At 36.2% G+C, this 16421-nt stretch overlaps 1 protein-coding gene across 2 annotated transcripts in view; it reads right to left on the minus strand.

Annotated features, from left to right (window-relative positions):
• Nucleotides 1–16421, minus strand: part of LOC150095350 (serine/threonine-protein kinase dyf-5) — a 337365-nt gene that overhangs the window by 285350 nt on the left and 35594 nt on the right. The window contains exon 2 of one of the 2 annotated variants that reach the window (XM_090410825.1): nucleotides 12499–12695. In XM_090410825.1, coding sequence (XP_090266951.1) covers nucleotides 12499–12659 — 161 coding nt within the window. In that variant the 5' untranslated portion in view covers nucleotides 12660–12695. Of the gene's footprint in view, nucleotides 1–12498; nucleotides 12696–16421 lie in introns of those variants that run through there. The other variant, XM_090410826.1, reaches the window with a different exon arrangement.

The following is a 16421-nucleotide window of genomic DNA, read 5'->3' on the forward strand; positions in this document are numbered from 1 at the left end:
ATACAACAGCTATTCAATTTAGTCAGAGAATCTTGCAGACTTGTAGCATATTTATTTAGAAGTAAAACATCATCCGCATAAAGCAAAGAGCTGACATTAACATCTCCAATTTTGATATCATGTTTAATACCACTTTCCTTCATAATGTGAATCATATACATAATGAATAACAGAGGGGTTAATGTATATCATTGTCTCACACCAGATTTAACATTAAACCATCTTCCTGTACTTCCTTCAATTCTAACTGCTGACTTACAACTCAAATAAAGACTAAGTATTGATTGATATAATGCTCCACTGACACCATATAACTGTAGCATTTGGAATAGCCTCTCTCTTGGCACTCTGTCATATGTCTTTTCCAAATCGACAAAACTTAAATACAGATCTCTGTTACATTCCCATGCTTTCTCGACTATTTGTCGTAAAGTGAAGATCTGATCCTAACAGCCTCTATTTGACCTGAATCCAGCTTGTTCTTCACCAAGCTTTTCTTCCACAATTCTTCTCAACCGTTTCTCAAGTAAACTTGCATAGATCTTGCCAGGAATACTCAGTAGGGAAATACCTTGGTAATTCTCACATTCAGTTTTATTTCCCTTTTTATATATGGGTACTATGAGAGCTCTACTCCAATCATCAGGAATTCGTCCCTCTGTCCAAGCTTTCTGGACTATGCAGTGCAGCCACTGTAAGACTCTTATACCACCATTCTTCAGCATTTCTGGTCGAATATCATCTACTCCTGCTGCCTTTCCACATTTCAAGCCTTTGATGGCTTTTTCTACTTCAAGTATGGATATGTATTCCTGACTGCATGCCTGGTCAGTGTTTTTTACCAATGCGCGCTGTCATCACTGCTTGTTTCATTTAGCAGTTTTTCAGTTTTTTTTTTTTTTTTTAAATCCCAAAAAGAGCTGCTATAAGCCCTGAAATCATGTACATTTCCTCCTGACTTACCGTATATATCACTATCCTGACAAATCTTTCATTTATCTTAAACCCATCACCTGTTATAATCAAATAATAAGTGGCCTGGTTGGTAATGTGATAGTGTGTACACTCTCCAACCAACAAGCTGTAAATATGAATCTCAGTGGCATGGAGGTCCGTGAATTTCTTAGGAGGTAGATGATTTCCGATGTCCAGCATGTGAGAACACCACCCTGATTATTTTAAACCTGAAGCTACTCGATAAAAGAACTAGATGTAATCTCTAGAGTAAAGTTTCCAGATTACCTAAACATTAGCCTACCCACAATGGAGATAAAATTAATTAGGGGGGTCTTCGAGATACGTCAGAGATCCGTTCCTACGGACCAACGTAAGGCAATTTTCGATGCAAGTCGGAATTACCATAGCCTAAGTTACTTACCTAACCTAAAACACCCTAAAGTCATACGTATATATCAAGAAACAGAATTAGGCCACAGCATAATGAAAGGGAGAACATAATTATTGTATAGTACAGAAAAATTATAATTTTTCTGTACTATATATTCTTGAATTAACATGAAGTTAATTGGGATAAGGCATTGATGCTGGTATTCCAGCCAAAGAACAAGAAGCCTTTCCATCTCAATCATGAGCCTACAACGTTTTTTCATAAAAACAGTCGATTTCATGGGCCAATCCTTTCACATGTTCAAGGGTGCGAACTTTATCCTTGATAATAGTCCCAACTGTGGTACAACTTAAGTTCAACGTGCGGCCGATGTTCGTTGGCGTTTCTCCCTTTTTTACCCTTTTAATAATGTCTAATTTCAATTCTAATGTAATGGCTTTCCTTTTCTTCGACACACTGCCATCGGAAGAGTCTGCCTTATGCTTGGGAGCCATATTGAAGGGTAAAAAGTCACAAAAAAACACAAACACAAAAGTGAGAAAGTGGATGTAAACAAAGCACGCGGTACCCAAAGAGTGTATGCTGGGACCCAAGCAACGCCACCTCTCCCAAACAAACGGCGCGTAACGGCATATTCTTCCGCCGCCCTCACAAACAAGTTCGCCCACGACGTTTGAATTTTACGTCACGCTGCTTCAAGTCGAAATTTATTTTTTTAATTATTTATGGGATTACCACCATAAAGTCGAAACGAACGCATGTCGAGGACCCCCTGTACTCTGTTGTTACCAACGTCAGTTATATAAGAAGCCAAGTATTTTGCGTCGTGTGTGAATCCTATCTACAAAGATTATTCGTGTGTGTGTCTATGTGTGTTGTGTGTGGCCAATCTTGCTTGAACTACATGGTATTTTATACCATGTAGTTCAAGCATTAAAGCTTTTAAACCAACATAGTCTTTGGTTTCATACTCTAACACATAAGATATAGATGGCAGATTCTGGCAATTTATGGAAGATGGAAATTTAAGGGTGTCAAATACAAAGAATTTTTGGTTGAGACCAGATTACCAACTCTGAATTACTGATGATATATATGTATGACAGCCATACATATAATCGTATGGCTGTCACGCCATTAAAGAAAATCTCATCCAAAACACTGAGAAAGTTATCCCATCCTGATATTATTATTATTATTATTCGAGACCTCCATGGAGTCATCAGAATCGTCATAGGAGATCCACATTAGACCTCACAAAGTCTATCATACCATTCCTTAAACTCATTCATTGTTTGTGCTCTCACTAGTCTATCAGGCAATCATTTCCAAGATCCAACCATCCTGCATGCAACAATGCCACTCCTCATTCTCTTACTCACCACTTTCATTCATAAGTTCTAGGGATAGTCCCTTGTCCTTCCTTCTGATCTATCATATGAAAGACTACCCTGATTTCAACCCTGTAACTACCTCTCAACAGATTAAATGTCTCAATCATATCACCTCTCCCTCTTCTATCGACCAAACTCTGCAGTCGGCATATCCTTGTAGTCCTGATATCAGTTTTTTTATCTACCTTTGCTCTCCAGAAGGTTAATTTATCCCCTTCAAATCCTGACAACAAATCTGGGATTAATAATCCATACCAAGGCTTTATACAATGGAAACACAACTCTTCTATCTCTGCTGCTCAGTGTCCCTCTCAATATTGCAGCAATCCTCTGGGTTATCTTCACCATCTTTGCAATATGTTCCCGTAAACTTCAGGTCTCTATCAATCATCACCCCAAGGTCCCTTGCCTCATGCACTTCTTCTAGTACAGTTCCTCCAACAGAATATGCAGCTTCCCATCAATGGATCCCAAACTTCAAAACCTTACATTTAGTTGCAATAAACTGATACCCCTATTCACTTTCCCATCTGTCCAGCTTATTCACATCCTCCTGAAGGGCTACCACATTTGCACTATTACTAATAACCCTTCCCAGCTTCACATTATCTGCAAACAACTGAATATCTTCTTGCAATCCATTTACAATGTCATTGATATAAAGGTTAAACAATATAGGTTCCAGTACTGAGCCCTGAGGGCCCCACTTGTAATCTTTTGTGCTTGCTCATACACAACTCTGATATCTATCAGAGAGTCAATTCCCAATCCGATTCATTTACTTGATATCAAAATCCCCATATGCTGTAACTTAATTATCAGCTTATCATGTGTCAAATGCCTTTGTAAAATCAAAGACAGTACATGCCTTTCACACATCAACTGCTCTCATTATTTTATTATAAAAGGAAATAAAATTACATCAAATATTAACCCTTTCACAACCATGGGACATAAGTGTCCCCATATAAAATCTTGATTGTGTATATAAACCAAAATAATGTCAATATTTTTTTCCAGCAAATGCATAATCTGGAATGTATTTTTGATAATTTTATTACTGGAAACCCTACATTAGCGCCACCTGTCAAAAGAAAGTTTTGTGGCAAATCGTACGTTCAGAGCACGGCATATTCAGAACTTTTCATAAGTGTTTCTGCATAGAATATTGTTTGTTATATGTTTATGGTGTAATATTTTCATTTGATGGTAAGTAAATAATAGTATTATTATGTTTTTCAATAAAATTTTGAAATAATATTCCATAAAAACTAGTAAAAACATAAAGGGATGACACCGTTGTCCCTGTGGACATAAAGGGGGGCATTTTACAAGTAAATTACTCGTTGTTATAATCAGTATTTTTTTTTATTTGTTTTACCCACTTTTGTATTTTATTAGTCTTTTTATCATTACAGACATGTCGAGAAAAGGGTGTGAGCAGTTTGAACTGAAAGATAATGAAATTTTGCAGTGTTTAGTAGCAGAAAATAGCGATGATGAAGATGCACTAGAACTCAATGAGGAAGACCAGGTATTTATAACTCAGGATGTAAATGCAGGGGTTTTTTATGGTTGAAATTGAAGACCTGGCACAAAACACGTTGGAATTATCAGCAACAGAACCTGAAACAGAAAATAGTCCACAAGTAAGTGGCCCTACATTCATATGGAAAAAAAATACATACATACCAAATAGCTTTCCTGATGTTGATTATATCTTCGGAGAAGTTCAGATTTGCAGAGACAGAGATGAAGATTCGTTATTTTTTATTTGACTACTAACTTCGAAGATTTAGTTAGAAAAATAAGAGTTGAATCTATACGGTACGCTGAGCAGAATGGAACACAATACACAGTCGATGATGATGAAATGAAAGCCTATCTCAGTATGAATTTGGTGATGGGTTATCGTGTTTTGCCATCATTGAGAGATTACTGGTCTATTGATCCAGATATGGGCATTCCCTACATTGCAAATATAATGCCTAGAAATAGGTATGAAAATATCCACAAAAACTTACACTTTTGCGACAATGAAGACCAAACAGATAGAAATAGCACTAACTATGACAGAGCATATAAAATGAGGCCTGTAATGGATCATCTGAACAGTTCTTTTCAAAAAAACAATGAATAACACCAAAACACAATCCATTCATGAACATATGATAAAATTCAAGGGGCACAACATTATGAAACAGTATATCAGAAATAAACCTATAAGATGGTGCTCCAAAATGCGGTGCAGAAGTGATGCTAAAACGGGCTATTTGTTTGAATTCTATCTATACACAGGAAAAAAATCATCAGAAACTGAATATTGGTTGGGCAAATCGGGCAAATTTGTTGATTTATGTACTGTTATGTTTAGTAAAATGAAATTGAAGTCAATACATAAATGTTAGTAATTTTAATTTATTTGCAACCCTTTACATCCATTGGGACATGTGTCCCATGAAATTCTATAAAACCTATGATTTTTTCCTACATAATGATGATGTTTTATGTTAAATAGATACATAAAAAAGTCATTTTAATACCTAAAAACTTTGTATTACTTCATAAGTCCTTCTGGTCCTGAAAGGGTAAACAGTATAGAAGAAATAAAAACTGGACTACACTTTGACACTTCTTCTACCATCCCCTTATGTAATGGGATAATCTTATCCTCCTTCACCATACCAAGATGCTATGTAGATTCAAATTTTACTGTCTATTTTTTGAATCGTGTGAGGCCCTATGTCACCATCCTAATCTTAATCAGACAGACCATATGCCTATCTCAAAGTCTTGGGAAGTGATTGCTGTTAATTGTTTATAATGTTTTAAAAATTAATTAATTAATAATACATCTACATCCACGTATCTGAACTCTAATAGTATTTCTTTCTACTGCACAGCTGTGACTGAGGTACGTGATATTACTCGTTCTTGTATTCAGAATTTAAATTTTGTTACCAGTTCTTCTGGCTTTTCCCCTGAATGAAGCGCATGACATATTGAGTGAAATAAACAGGAGTAATAAATTCTATTTAGTTTTCTCCGACATGTGTGAAGCTAAACATTATACTGTCTAATGTGTGAAGCCATTATTTAAAAATTTATACTATGTCTAACATGCATGTCTCTATTAAACATCAAGTAACTTACCCTATCCCTTGGGCACCTTTCCCATAGCCACTCTCATTGAAAAGCCAAGTTAATGGAGCTGTTAGTTCCTTAGTACATTCTCTTAAAACACTTGAAATCCCATCCCGTATCACTGCCTTATTAACATCCAGAGAACTTAGTATGTGCAACACACTCTCTTCTTCAACTTCTAAGCTCTAAACCCTACCCATTCCTCTATCAATAAAACCTTTTTTTTTTTTTTTCAGGATCGAATACCCCAATTATAGTGATCATTAAATAATTCCACTATATCTTCTACATCAGTCACTCTACTCTCATTTTTGTCACAATGTCATTCTTCTACGATCATTTCTCCTCCTCCTCCTGCTGGCCAAATAATGAAAGAATTCCTTCACAGATTTTCCTCAGTTCTCAGGGCTAATCTCTTCTTATATTCAAGTTTGCTTTCCTAACCACGTTAGTCACTTTCCTAGCCCCGAGTCTTATATTCCTCATGAAACTGCTCTCTACCTTCCATAGCCTCCTTTTCATCTTCGGGTGTTCTAAAGCCTGGTAGCCTTGGGTGCACACCTTTTTGTCTGAGGTACCAGACAAGTGTGGAAATGAGAGGCCTCCTCGTGGTGTACCCTGGACACCTTCAGGTGACTAACTGGCTCATTATGCTATTCCTCCCATCTCAGGCTAGCAACCTCGGGATGGGTTAGTTTTCTCACTTGCAATAATCAAGAAAATAGCGGGTCTGACTCTGATTGACTAGACCCAGGAAACTGAAGATCGATTCCGACGTTCGGGACTTGCTTGATGATGCGCCTGTCTCCCGTCTGTTCAACGTTTCTAAACAGCATAGACGTACCTGCAAGAATTGTAATGAACTATTTTCTACTGGTACAAGTCATCAGTGTTCCAGCAGGCTGGCAGTTTTGGATATTCATCATTTTATCTGCCCAGAATGTAATCGTGCCTTTACTTCTGCTGTTGGACTTGGAGTGCATCATTCTTCTAAACATCTTATTGAGGCAATTTTGGGCATTCATCATTTTATCTGCCCTGAATGTAATCATGCATTTACTTCTGCTGTTGGACTTGGAGTGCATCGTTCTTCTAAACATCCTGTTGAGGTGAATGCTGCTATCTGCACTGAGTGCATTAAAGCATGCTGGAGTTCAGAGGAGGAGCATATTCTTGCTGCCCCCTCCTCCTATTCACAAGGCTTTGCAATTTACATTCTTTCAATCTGTCTTCATACTCCAGATTCCAAAGACCACTGACCACCTTTGTGAATTTTCTCTGGACCATTTCTAACATATCCTCATAACCATGACATGGTGACCAAATCTGTGCACAATATTATTTACTGTTGTTTATATACTGCTTGTTTATATTGTTAATATACTATTTCTAATTTCATAAATGTCAACCTTCGTCAGGATAAAAAAAGAGCAACATTTTTCCCAGACATTCACCTGTCAAATGGATGATGGAAAGATGTACATTAATTAACTCAAATGTTTTTGCTCTTTTGATTTGACAAGTTTTAAGCATTTCCTGTCAAGACAGAGTTACAGCTGAAACTGAAGATTCATAAGGAATTAAAATTCCAAACCAATCCTTCCAGTCCACCATTGGGCCATTATCTGGAAAGCAATAAATAAAAATTAAGAATACTCAAGGAGCTATACAAGCAATGTAGCAAGCATAACAACTACTGATCCCTGCAGGCATGTCCAACAACCAATTGATCCTGGCTGGATTATGCAGGATAAACCATCTTGCTAGAGCAGTGTAAGAACACCAGAGGATCCTCCTTTCCAGATGCCCACAGCTGAAATGTATGGCAAATACAGTGATAGGGAGTGGTAGATCTCAGTGGTGGTGGTCTGGAGAATTTGAAAGTAAAAAAAAAGATTAAAGAGAAGTAGAGCAAAGAATTCAGCAAGTAAAGATAAGAAATATCTCATATATTTTTCAACAATTTCTTAAAGATAAGAAACATCTAACACCATCAGGTGCTCTGCTTGCAATGGATCACCTTTCTTGTTTCTTTTTCATGCAGCGCACCTTTAAGTTCTCATTTGTCTATCTTTGCAGACATTTTCTTCACCTGCTTTCGTGAATAAATAAATCAATGTGCTTCCTTCAGATTTTGCACTTAAATTCTAAAGTTTGGTTCCATTTTTCAAACTGCTTCATTTTCTCCCCAATAACATTTTGATATTTAAGTCTATAGCATCTCAGAATTGTTTGACTTAATTTCAAAACTTTCATGCACATTTTCTTTTCAATAGGATATCTGTTGCTCATTCTCATCCTGCTTAATGATAAGTGGTGGTTACTTTCTATTTCATATCTCCTATACACTTTTAAATATCCTGAACCAGCCTGCAGATATCAATACTGGCAATAGCATAATAAAATTCATCTTCTTCATGTGTGTTGTCTCCACATGAATTTATGCACTTTTTAGGTTAAAATTATATCAGTAATGGTTAATCCATGTTATTGAACAGAAATCTAGCATATAATTGCCATTATTAGTGGCTTGCTCTTCTCCTCCAAATTTTCCCAGAACATTTCAGTATATAAGGAATTCATTTCCTATTCTTCTGTTTAGGATTTCCTACTTTGCTGTTTAAGATGATGTTTTCAAAATTGTAGTTGGCACTGCTTAGATAATATAATCTGTTACTTGTATTTACACATACCAATGCTTTATTGATAAGCATTCCAGACATGAGATGACTGTCTTAGGATTAAATTCTACAAGTCATAAAAAAAGTATTCGAGTCAGCTTGATGAATTTTACATCTGGGCATCCATGAAAGTGAGCATTCCTGTAAGGATATATTGAAAAGTACATCGAAGCATTTACTTCCATATAATGTTCTCTTCAACTTTCCACATAAATAGTGGGAAGATGGTAGAGAGAGCAGATCACAAAGTTGCAGCATAGACAAGCATATGAAAAAAGATACTGCTTCCATTTCAGAAGCAAAAGTGAACTCATTATCATCAAATATACACTCAATAATCTGCTCTCTTTCATTTGTGCTGACACTATCCCATAAAGTACTGTGTCCGCTAAAGTTATAAAGATTATAAGAGGGTTACATAAGATCATCAAGGTCAATCTGTATTACTCAGAACCCAGTAGTAAATATATGTAAAATATTGTAATAAGAAATCCCACTGACAGATGATGGCTATAGCTTGTGCTAAGTTGGATATGCAGAAAAGGGAATGGTTGTCCTAGGCAGACAGCAACAGATCGAATTACATTCCATGACATACGACTGCAATAATAGTAACAGTTTTTCGTGTGGAAGTGAGTTTGAAACCATCTGGTATGAGGTTAAATCTAACAAGATTAAATACATAGTGAGGTGTTATTACAGACTTGGTAGATTGAGTTGCTAGTGATGAAAAATGAATCATCAAATAAATACAACGGGTGCAAAAAGAGTAATCATAATGGGGATGTTAATTATCTGAACACTGTTTGGAGAACTGTGAAATTGCATGATAAAAATGAAACTGAATTTATTGAGCTGTTGCAAGACAACTTCCTCAAGCAGTATGGGAAAGAAGGAACTCATGGTCAAAGAGTGTTAGATCTGATTATAGTGTCGTGGGGGGGGGGTCAGTTAAAGATGCAACTATTTCTGCCTCCAGTTAGAGACAGTGATCATGCAGTACTCACTTGGAAAGTGGCTAAGGTTATGAATGTTCCATTCAGAAAAGGCTACATGCTGAACTACAAAGCAAGAATTTATGACCACCTCAGGCGTATACTAGGTTTTGTGCCATAGTATCAGTTGTTGGATGAGAGGGATACAGACAGTGCATGGGAAGTGTTTAAAAAATACTTAAATGATTCGATATCAGAACATGTCCCTCTAGTTCAAAGAATGAATAAAGTAGGAGTGAAATGGATGTGTAATCTAATTAAGCAAGAGATTCATAAGAAAAAGATTACGTGAAAGGAATACCATGCGCATAAGAATGATGTCAGTTATGATAATTATAAGCAGCAGGCCAGAAGAGTCAAGTGTTGTGTGGAAAGTTAAGTCTGAGTATGAAAATAAACAGGCTTTGCTTGGTAGATCATGACATGATACTCCTAAATAATGCCACCTAATAAATCCAAAGTAAAGCTGCTATAATGGGATCCAGTTGAATAATTTAAAGGAAATAAAAGAGAAATTAACCAAAACACCAAACTACAGTATAAAATTTAAACAAATTTTAATTTATGGATCTGAAAGCTGCATTCTGTACACAATAGATGTGTGAGTGACTTCAATGGCAGTATCATGTTAAAAATGAAGATATTAGAAAAGATCCTGACAATATTAATATTGAAGAATATGTGAACAAAGCTAATCTAAGGTGGTCACTTATGCAGAATTAGTGCCAGTATCGCAAGATAAAGACCCAGACAAAGATCAATATCTGGAGGAGAATTACACAAAGTTGACCTCCTGGCATCACTCTTTTCCTCCAATTCCTGTGCAGGAATTGGAGGAAAAGAGTGAAAAGGTATTCAGTACAACTGCATAATCATGGCAAATCACATCCTACCATACCAGAATCCAAGCACCGTATGCCTCCAGTGCTTTCTGGCAAAAGGACATCAGAAGAATACTCAACAACCTGGACACTAAAAAATCTTCTAGTCCTGATGACATCTCTCCAACTGATGTTCGAGAGCTAACACCTATCCTTTATCATCTCTACAATCTTCTATGCTGAGCTGGTACTCATTCCAAAAGCATGGAAGCAAGCATATAACCAGCCCATTTTAAAAAAGGGAAATAAGTCTACCATCAAAATAGCAACCAATCTCCATCACCTCAATCCTCTCCAAAATAATAGAGAAATTCACTAACAGTCAATTTCCTAGAGGCCCAACAATTAACCAGAGACCAGCAGTATGGATTCCACCCAATCAAAGTCTATGGTCTCTTAGTGTACATCATCCACCAATGGACATATGGAGGAGTGGAAAATGTGGAAAATTTTGGAGAAACAAGTGCTGCTATTCTTCACATTTCCAGAAAAGGATCATGTATGGCATTGAGACCTGCTAAACAAATAGGCATTGCTGTCTATCTGCCATCCTATGTAACTGGTAGCCAACTTTTTTTTTCTGATTGTTCACTGTACATCATCGTGGATGGCTCAGTCTCTTCAATCTTCACTAATACAGAAATGCCTCAGGACTGTACTTTTACCTGTCCTCTTTCTCCTATACATAAAGACTTAATCTCAATCACCACTAATCCTATTCACAGCTTTGCTGATGAGAGTATCCTCTATTCATCCTACTCATCTGACAAACTATGTAGTGTTCACACAACCCAAACTTCAAAATCATCTTCAACCCATTCCTTAACAATGATCTCCATGCCATCATTCAATGGAGATGAGGAGAACGTAGTCACCTTCAAAGCCATCAAAATGCAGCAGACATTTTCTCTTACAAAAGGTATCTCAGCTCATCTACCTTTACCCTCAGTAATACACAAATCACGGCAGAATCAGATCTTTCTGCTTGGAATGACATTTACCTCCAGCCTCTGGCATACTGAGATAAACACAGCACATCAATAGCTTCCTCACATCTAAAACCTAGGCATTCTCTTCCACTCAAGATGCAATTTTTACCCACCCAGCTAAATTCTATACAAATCCTGAATCCACTCATCCTTAGAATACTGTTCACATGTTTAGATGGTGCACCTAAAATCTCTCTCTCAATGCTGTACAGAGAAGAAAAATTCCACTCATAGATGATCCTTCCCTTACAGACTGCTTCAACCCCTATCATACAGATGCACTATATTTGCTCCATGTCTGTTCTAGAAGTAATTCCACAGTACTGCTCCAACAAAGTGGCTGTTAAAACAGCAGCAGCTGCTCAGCATCCTTTTTCAGTACAACTGCAAACACACCAAATCTGCTGCTCCTATTTTATTCCAGCTATCTCTGTTCTCCAAAGTTTTTCTCATGAAGTATTCACAAAATGACTACAACTTGTAACTCTTAAGAAAAATGTCCATAAACTTCTTTCACAACTTGCTTCTTCACCTGTATCTCACACAATACTGATGTGCTGATAGGTTCTTCTACCTCTCATCTATGGGATTAATATTTAAAAAAAAAAAAAAGACAACAGGTCACCAATCCACACCAAAATGTAAGAACTGATGATACTGAAGGCCTGACAAATAACTGATCATCTAAAAGAAAACTGGAAAGAAGCTAGTAATAACAAAAACTTAATTGTGCAGTACTATCACAGTATCATAAGCATTCCATAAACATGTATCAAGCAATTATAATGAATTTCTACAAAATTCTCATCCTCCTTATCCATAACATGCACGAGAGGAGTGTTATAGTCACTAGTGAGTTGTGTATTTGTTATTTCTGATGTGATACAATGTAACAAGTCAAATAAGACAAAAGATTAGCAAGCAAGTCAGTATGATTATTCTTGAATTACTAGAATCAAATACTAATAGTATGATATCTCTGTGAACATAAGAAATGAGAATGACTTTAATTAGTTTACATGTAAAAATGAATAATGAAACACAGAAGAACTTGAAATGAACTTACCTTTTAATTGCAACCTTTTCTCCTGTATCCAGTCTTTGTCCCAACACCACACAGCCATAGGTGCCATCGCCCAGCTGACTAAGTGTGACATATCGGTTCATACCAGACACAGTTTGTGGGGATGGTATAATGTGGGCACTCTGGTGTGCCGCAGCCAACATCAGGGCTAACAACTTAATACAATTAGCAATGAAAACCTATAGAGCAAAATCAAAAATAAATAAATAAATAAACAAGTAAATAATAATAAGATAAATAAAATATTAAGAAAAATATAATAATTACTTCAATCACAATATATGACAGTGTCAATAAATTATGAAAAGTTTATATAATATCTTTTCTCTCAATTTAAAATGAATATTTTCAGTCTAGAAGAAAAACATACCAATCTGAATTTCGTTCCTAAAATCCCTAAAGTTGAGTAAGGGTGTAGTATGTGAGGTCCAAATTTTTCCCATGGCAGGTGGTAAATGTGTGGAACAAACTGCCACTAGATATTATGAGTGCATCATTAGTGAACATGTTTTCAAGGAGAGGGAAGGAGGGGAGGGAGAAAGAGAGAGAGAGATGACAGCTATTTAGGTAATGGGTGACATTGGAGTCTCTCTCTCAAAAAGTCCTTGGATTCTCTCTAGGAGAGTGTGCATAATAATAATAAGAAAGTAACTATAATAACTTTGTGTGTGTGTGCATGCGTGTGAAACAAATTTTCCATTAAAATGCTGTTATAATTCTCAAACCATAAATGAGATTTGAATCTAAGTCTTTCCAACTGAAGGACACGTATTGTTTAAAATGCACTGTGCAATTTTTTCTGAATAAAAATCTTTAGCTCCATTCTAAAAAATTCATTTGTTGACTACTTTTGATTACTGCTTCACAGTCTATAAATCATGTTGATCTCTTCACTTTCTATCCTTAAATCTGCATCTCTTTGGTCAATTTCATCACATTAAGAGGCTTCATATCAATATCTCCAGCTTGAGAATGATGTCGAAAGCATTTGTTATAAACAATGATTTAACCCCAATGTTGTTTTTTTAATCATGTAACTAACTAGGGATAACCTGACCGTATATTATTATTATAACATAACACCTCCAAGGAGTCCAAAGATTCACTGAAGTACGGCACACCACTCAAAACAACCCACATCTACAAATACTCAATTCTCAATTTTGTGTGTTCTCTGCAATAATTTGCCTATATGCAGGATGAAAACATCAAGTTTCTAGGAGGGAAAACAATGTTCCCTCCATATGAAATGAGCTAACTCACATTCAGCTGTAAAGACCATATAAAGATCTCTCCGTCATGACAAGAATTGAACTTTGAACTTTTCCAATCAAAGAGCACGATTCATTTTGATAAAATTATGGAGCCTACTGCCATGTTAAGAATAATTAATTTTTTGACATTTCAATATTCATATTGAGGTCAACATCTGCAGTATACACATATAAAGAGACAAGTTACATTACAATTTCAATAGTAAGTCAATGTGGAACTAATTTGATCAACCATAATTTAACTGGCTGACCTCCAGTTAGAGGCAGGAAAAGAAAAAAACATCAAGCCATATCCTATTTTCAAGTGGCCAGAGAACAAATTTATATCTTTTACACTTTTAATATAGCAAAAGTGGTGATCTAATCTATAATTTAACATAAGTTTGTTATATTAAGGCTAAGATATATGAATTAATTATAATGAATTATAAATTATAATTAGGACTACAGTACTCCATGATCTTAGCCTTAATATAATAGTTCATGAAATTTAGGATTTAGATGCATTAAACTGATATTCCCAATCATTTGCCCACTTTTCCAGCTTATTCAAATCCTCCTAAAGAGCCAAAACATCAGCATTATTACTAATGATCCTAGCAAACTTCACATCATCTGCAAATAACTGAATATCTCCTGCAACCCAGTGATAACATCATTGACATAAAGGTTAAAAAGCAAAAGTCCAAGTACTGATCCCTGTGGAATCCCACTTGTGACCTTCCCCTTGAATGATAGAGCCCCCCCCCCTCCTATATACAACCCTCTGATATCAATCAGATAACCAACTTCCAATCTGCTTCACTAATCTGATAACCCCCATGTGTTACACTTAAATATCAACTCAATACATCAAATGGCTTGGCAAAAAAAAAAAAAAAGCAATTTATACCTTTCCCTCATCAACTACTATTATGACTATTATAAAAGGCAAGCAAATTACTGAAACAATAACACTCTTTAACATGTTCACAGATAATATTACCCTCACCTATCCAATTTGATATATGTTCCCTTACTACTTTCTTCAAAACCTTAACCACCACAGAAAAACTACAAACTGGTATATAGTTTGATGCCTACATTCTACTACCACTCTTGTGCAATAGCATTATCTGACCCTCCTTCCACTCAGTGGGAACTTTCCCGTTAACCAGGATTTCAATGAACAGCCAGGTCAATGGAGATGTCAGTTCCTTAGCACATTCTTTCAAAATATGCAGTGAAATCCCATCCAGCCCCACTGCCTTATTGATCTTCAGAGTACTTAATATTCACAGAGTAATATAAACTTAATATAAACTAACATTCTCTTCACACACTCCTAAGCCTTCAATCCTTCACATTCCTTCTTCTTCCTATTAATTTTAGGCCAAGTGGCCTGTTCAGGTCTCATGCCATTGCTCTCTTGGTCTTCCAAATCTTCTTTTTCCATTTATTTTATATCCATATAGTTTATCTGTGCTTTTGTCCATTCGATTTAGATGGTCTAACCATTTTTGTCTGTTTACTTATATAGTAGTTAATTGGCTTTCTATTCAAGGATTGTAAAATTTTTTCATTTGTTTTATGGTCACTTAGTATATCCAGCTGTTTTACTGAGAAATTTCATTTTTGCTGTGTGAATCTGTTTTTCATTTTCATGGTCCATGTCTCCCTTAGATATAATAAAGTTGGTTTAGACAGAATGTTATATAGTTTGATAATGGTGTATTTTTGTACCAAGGACGACTTAAAGATGTTATTAAGTATGCTGTTTACCTTAACAAACTTTGATATTTTAATGTCTACAACCTCTGTCCAAAAAGAAACTGAACTTTGGATAGAAAATAAAACACAGGCCAATTATAATCATTCAAATCATTTATTTCAATTAATATACTCTCCCTCAGCTTCGATACAGCATTTGGCATGATCAATTAATTCATTAAATGAGTTTTTTTATATCGGTTTTTGGGATACTGTTGAGGGTCGTGGTAACTGACACTTGAACGTTTTCAATGGTGTCATTTCGCTTTCCTTTCATCAGCAAATGAAGTTGGGGGAAGAGAAAGAAGTCACAGGGCGCTAAATCAGGTGAATACAACTGATTGATCCAGTTGATCCAGCACACAAACTTGGTTTTTGCTCAAAAACTGTCTCACAATGTTCGAACGATGAGATGGTGCATTATTGTGCAAAAGTGACCAGCTGCCTGCATCATGATATTCATGCCGTACACAACGAATTCTCGCTATCAATCGCTTCAAAACTGCGAGATAAAACTCACCATTGACTGTTTGGCAAGGCGGAACAACTTCTTTGTGGATAATGCTCTTGGAATCGTAGAAACAAATCAACATTATCTTTACTTCTGAATTCTCCGAGCCGCTTCTGGATAAGGCGAACACCACTGTGATACTCAACCTTAATGACTACACAGGTAAGCTCAAGGCTTTGCTATTAGATCGATCCACTTACCTCCCCATTAATTATAATCCCACCAACTCACAAATTAGAAAACTCCATAGGCTCATTAAGAAAGTTACTTCTTGGCCTGTGGAGGTTACCAACAGACTAAAACCCTATAACTCTAGACCCCCCCCCTCCCGCATATATGGGCTCCCAAAAATACATAAAGAAAATGTGCCA

This window comes from Typopeltis vanoorti, chromosome 20, assembly GCF_054136105.1.
Source record: "Typopeltis vanoorti isolate ZY-2024b chromosome 20, IOZ_Tvanoo_1.0, whole genome shotgun sequence".
NCBI lineage: Eukaryota > Metazoa > Arthropoda > Arachnida > Uropygi > Thelyphonidae > Typopeltis > Typopeltis vanoorti.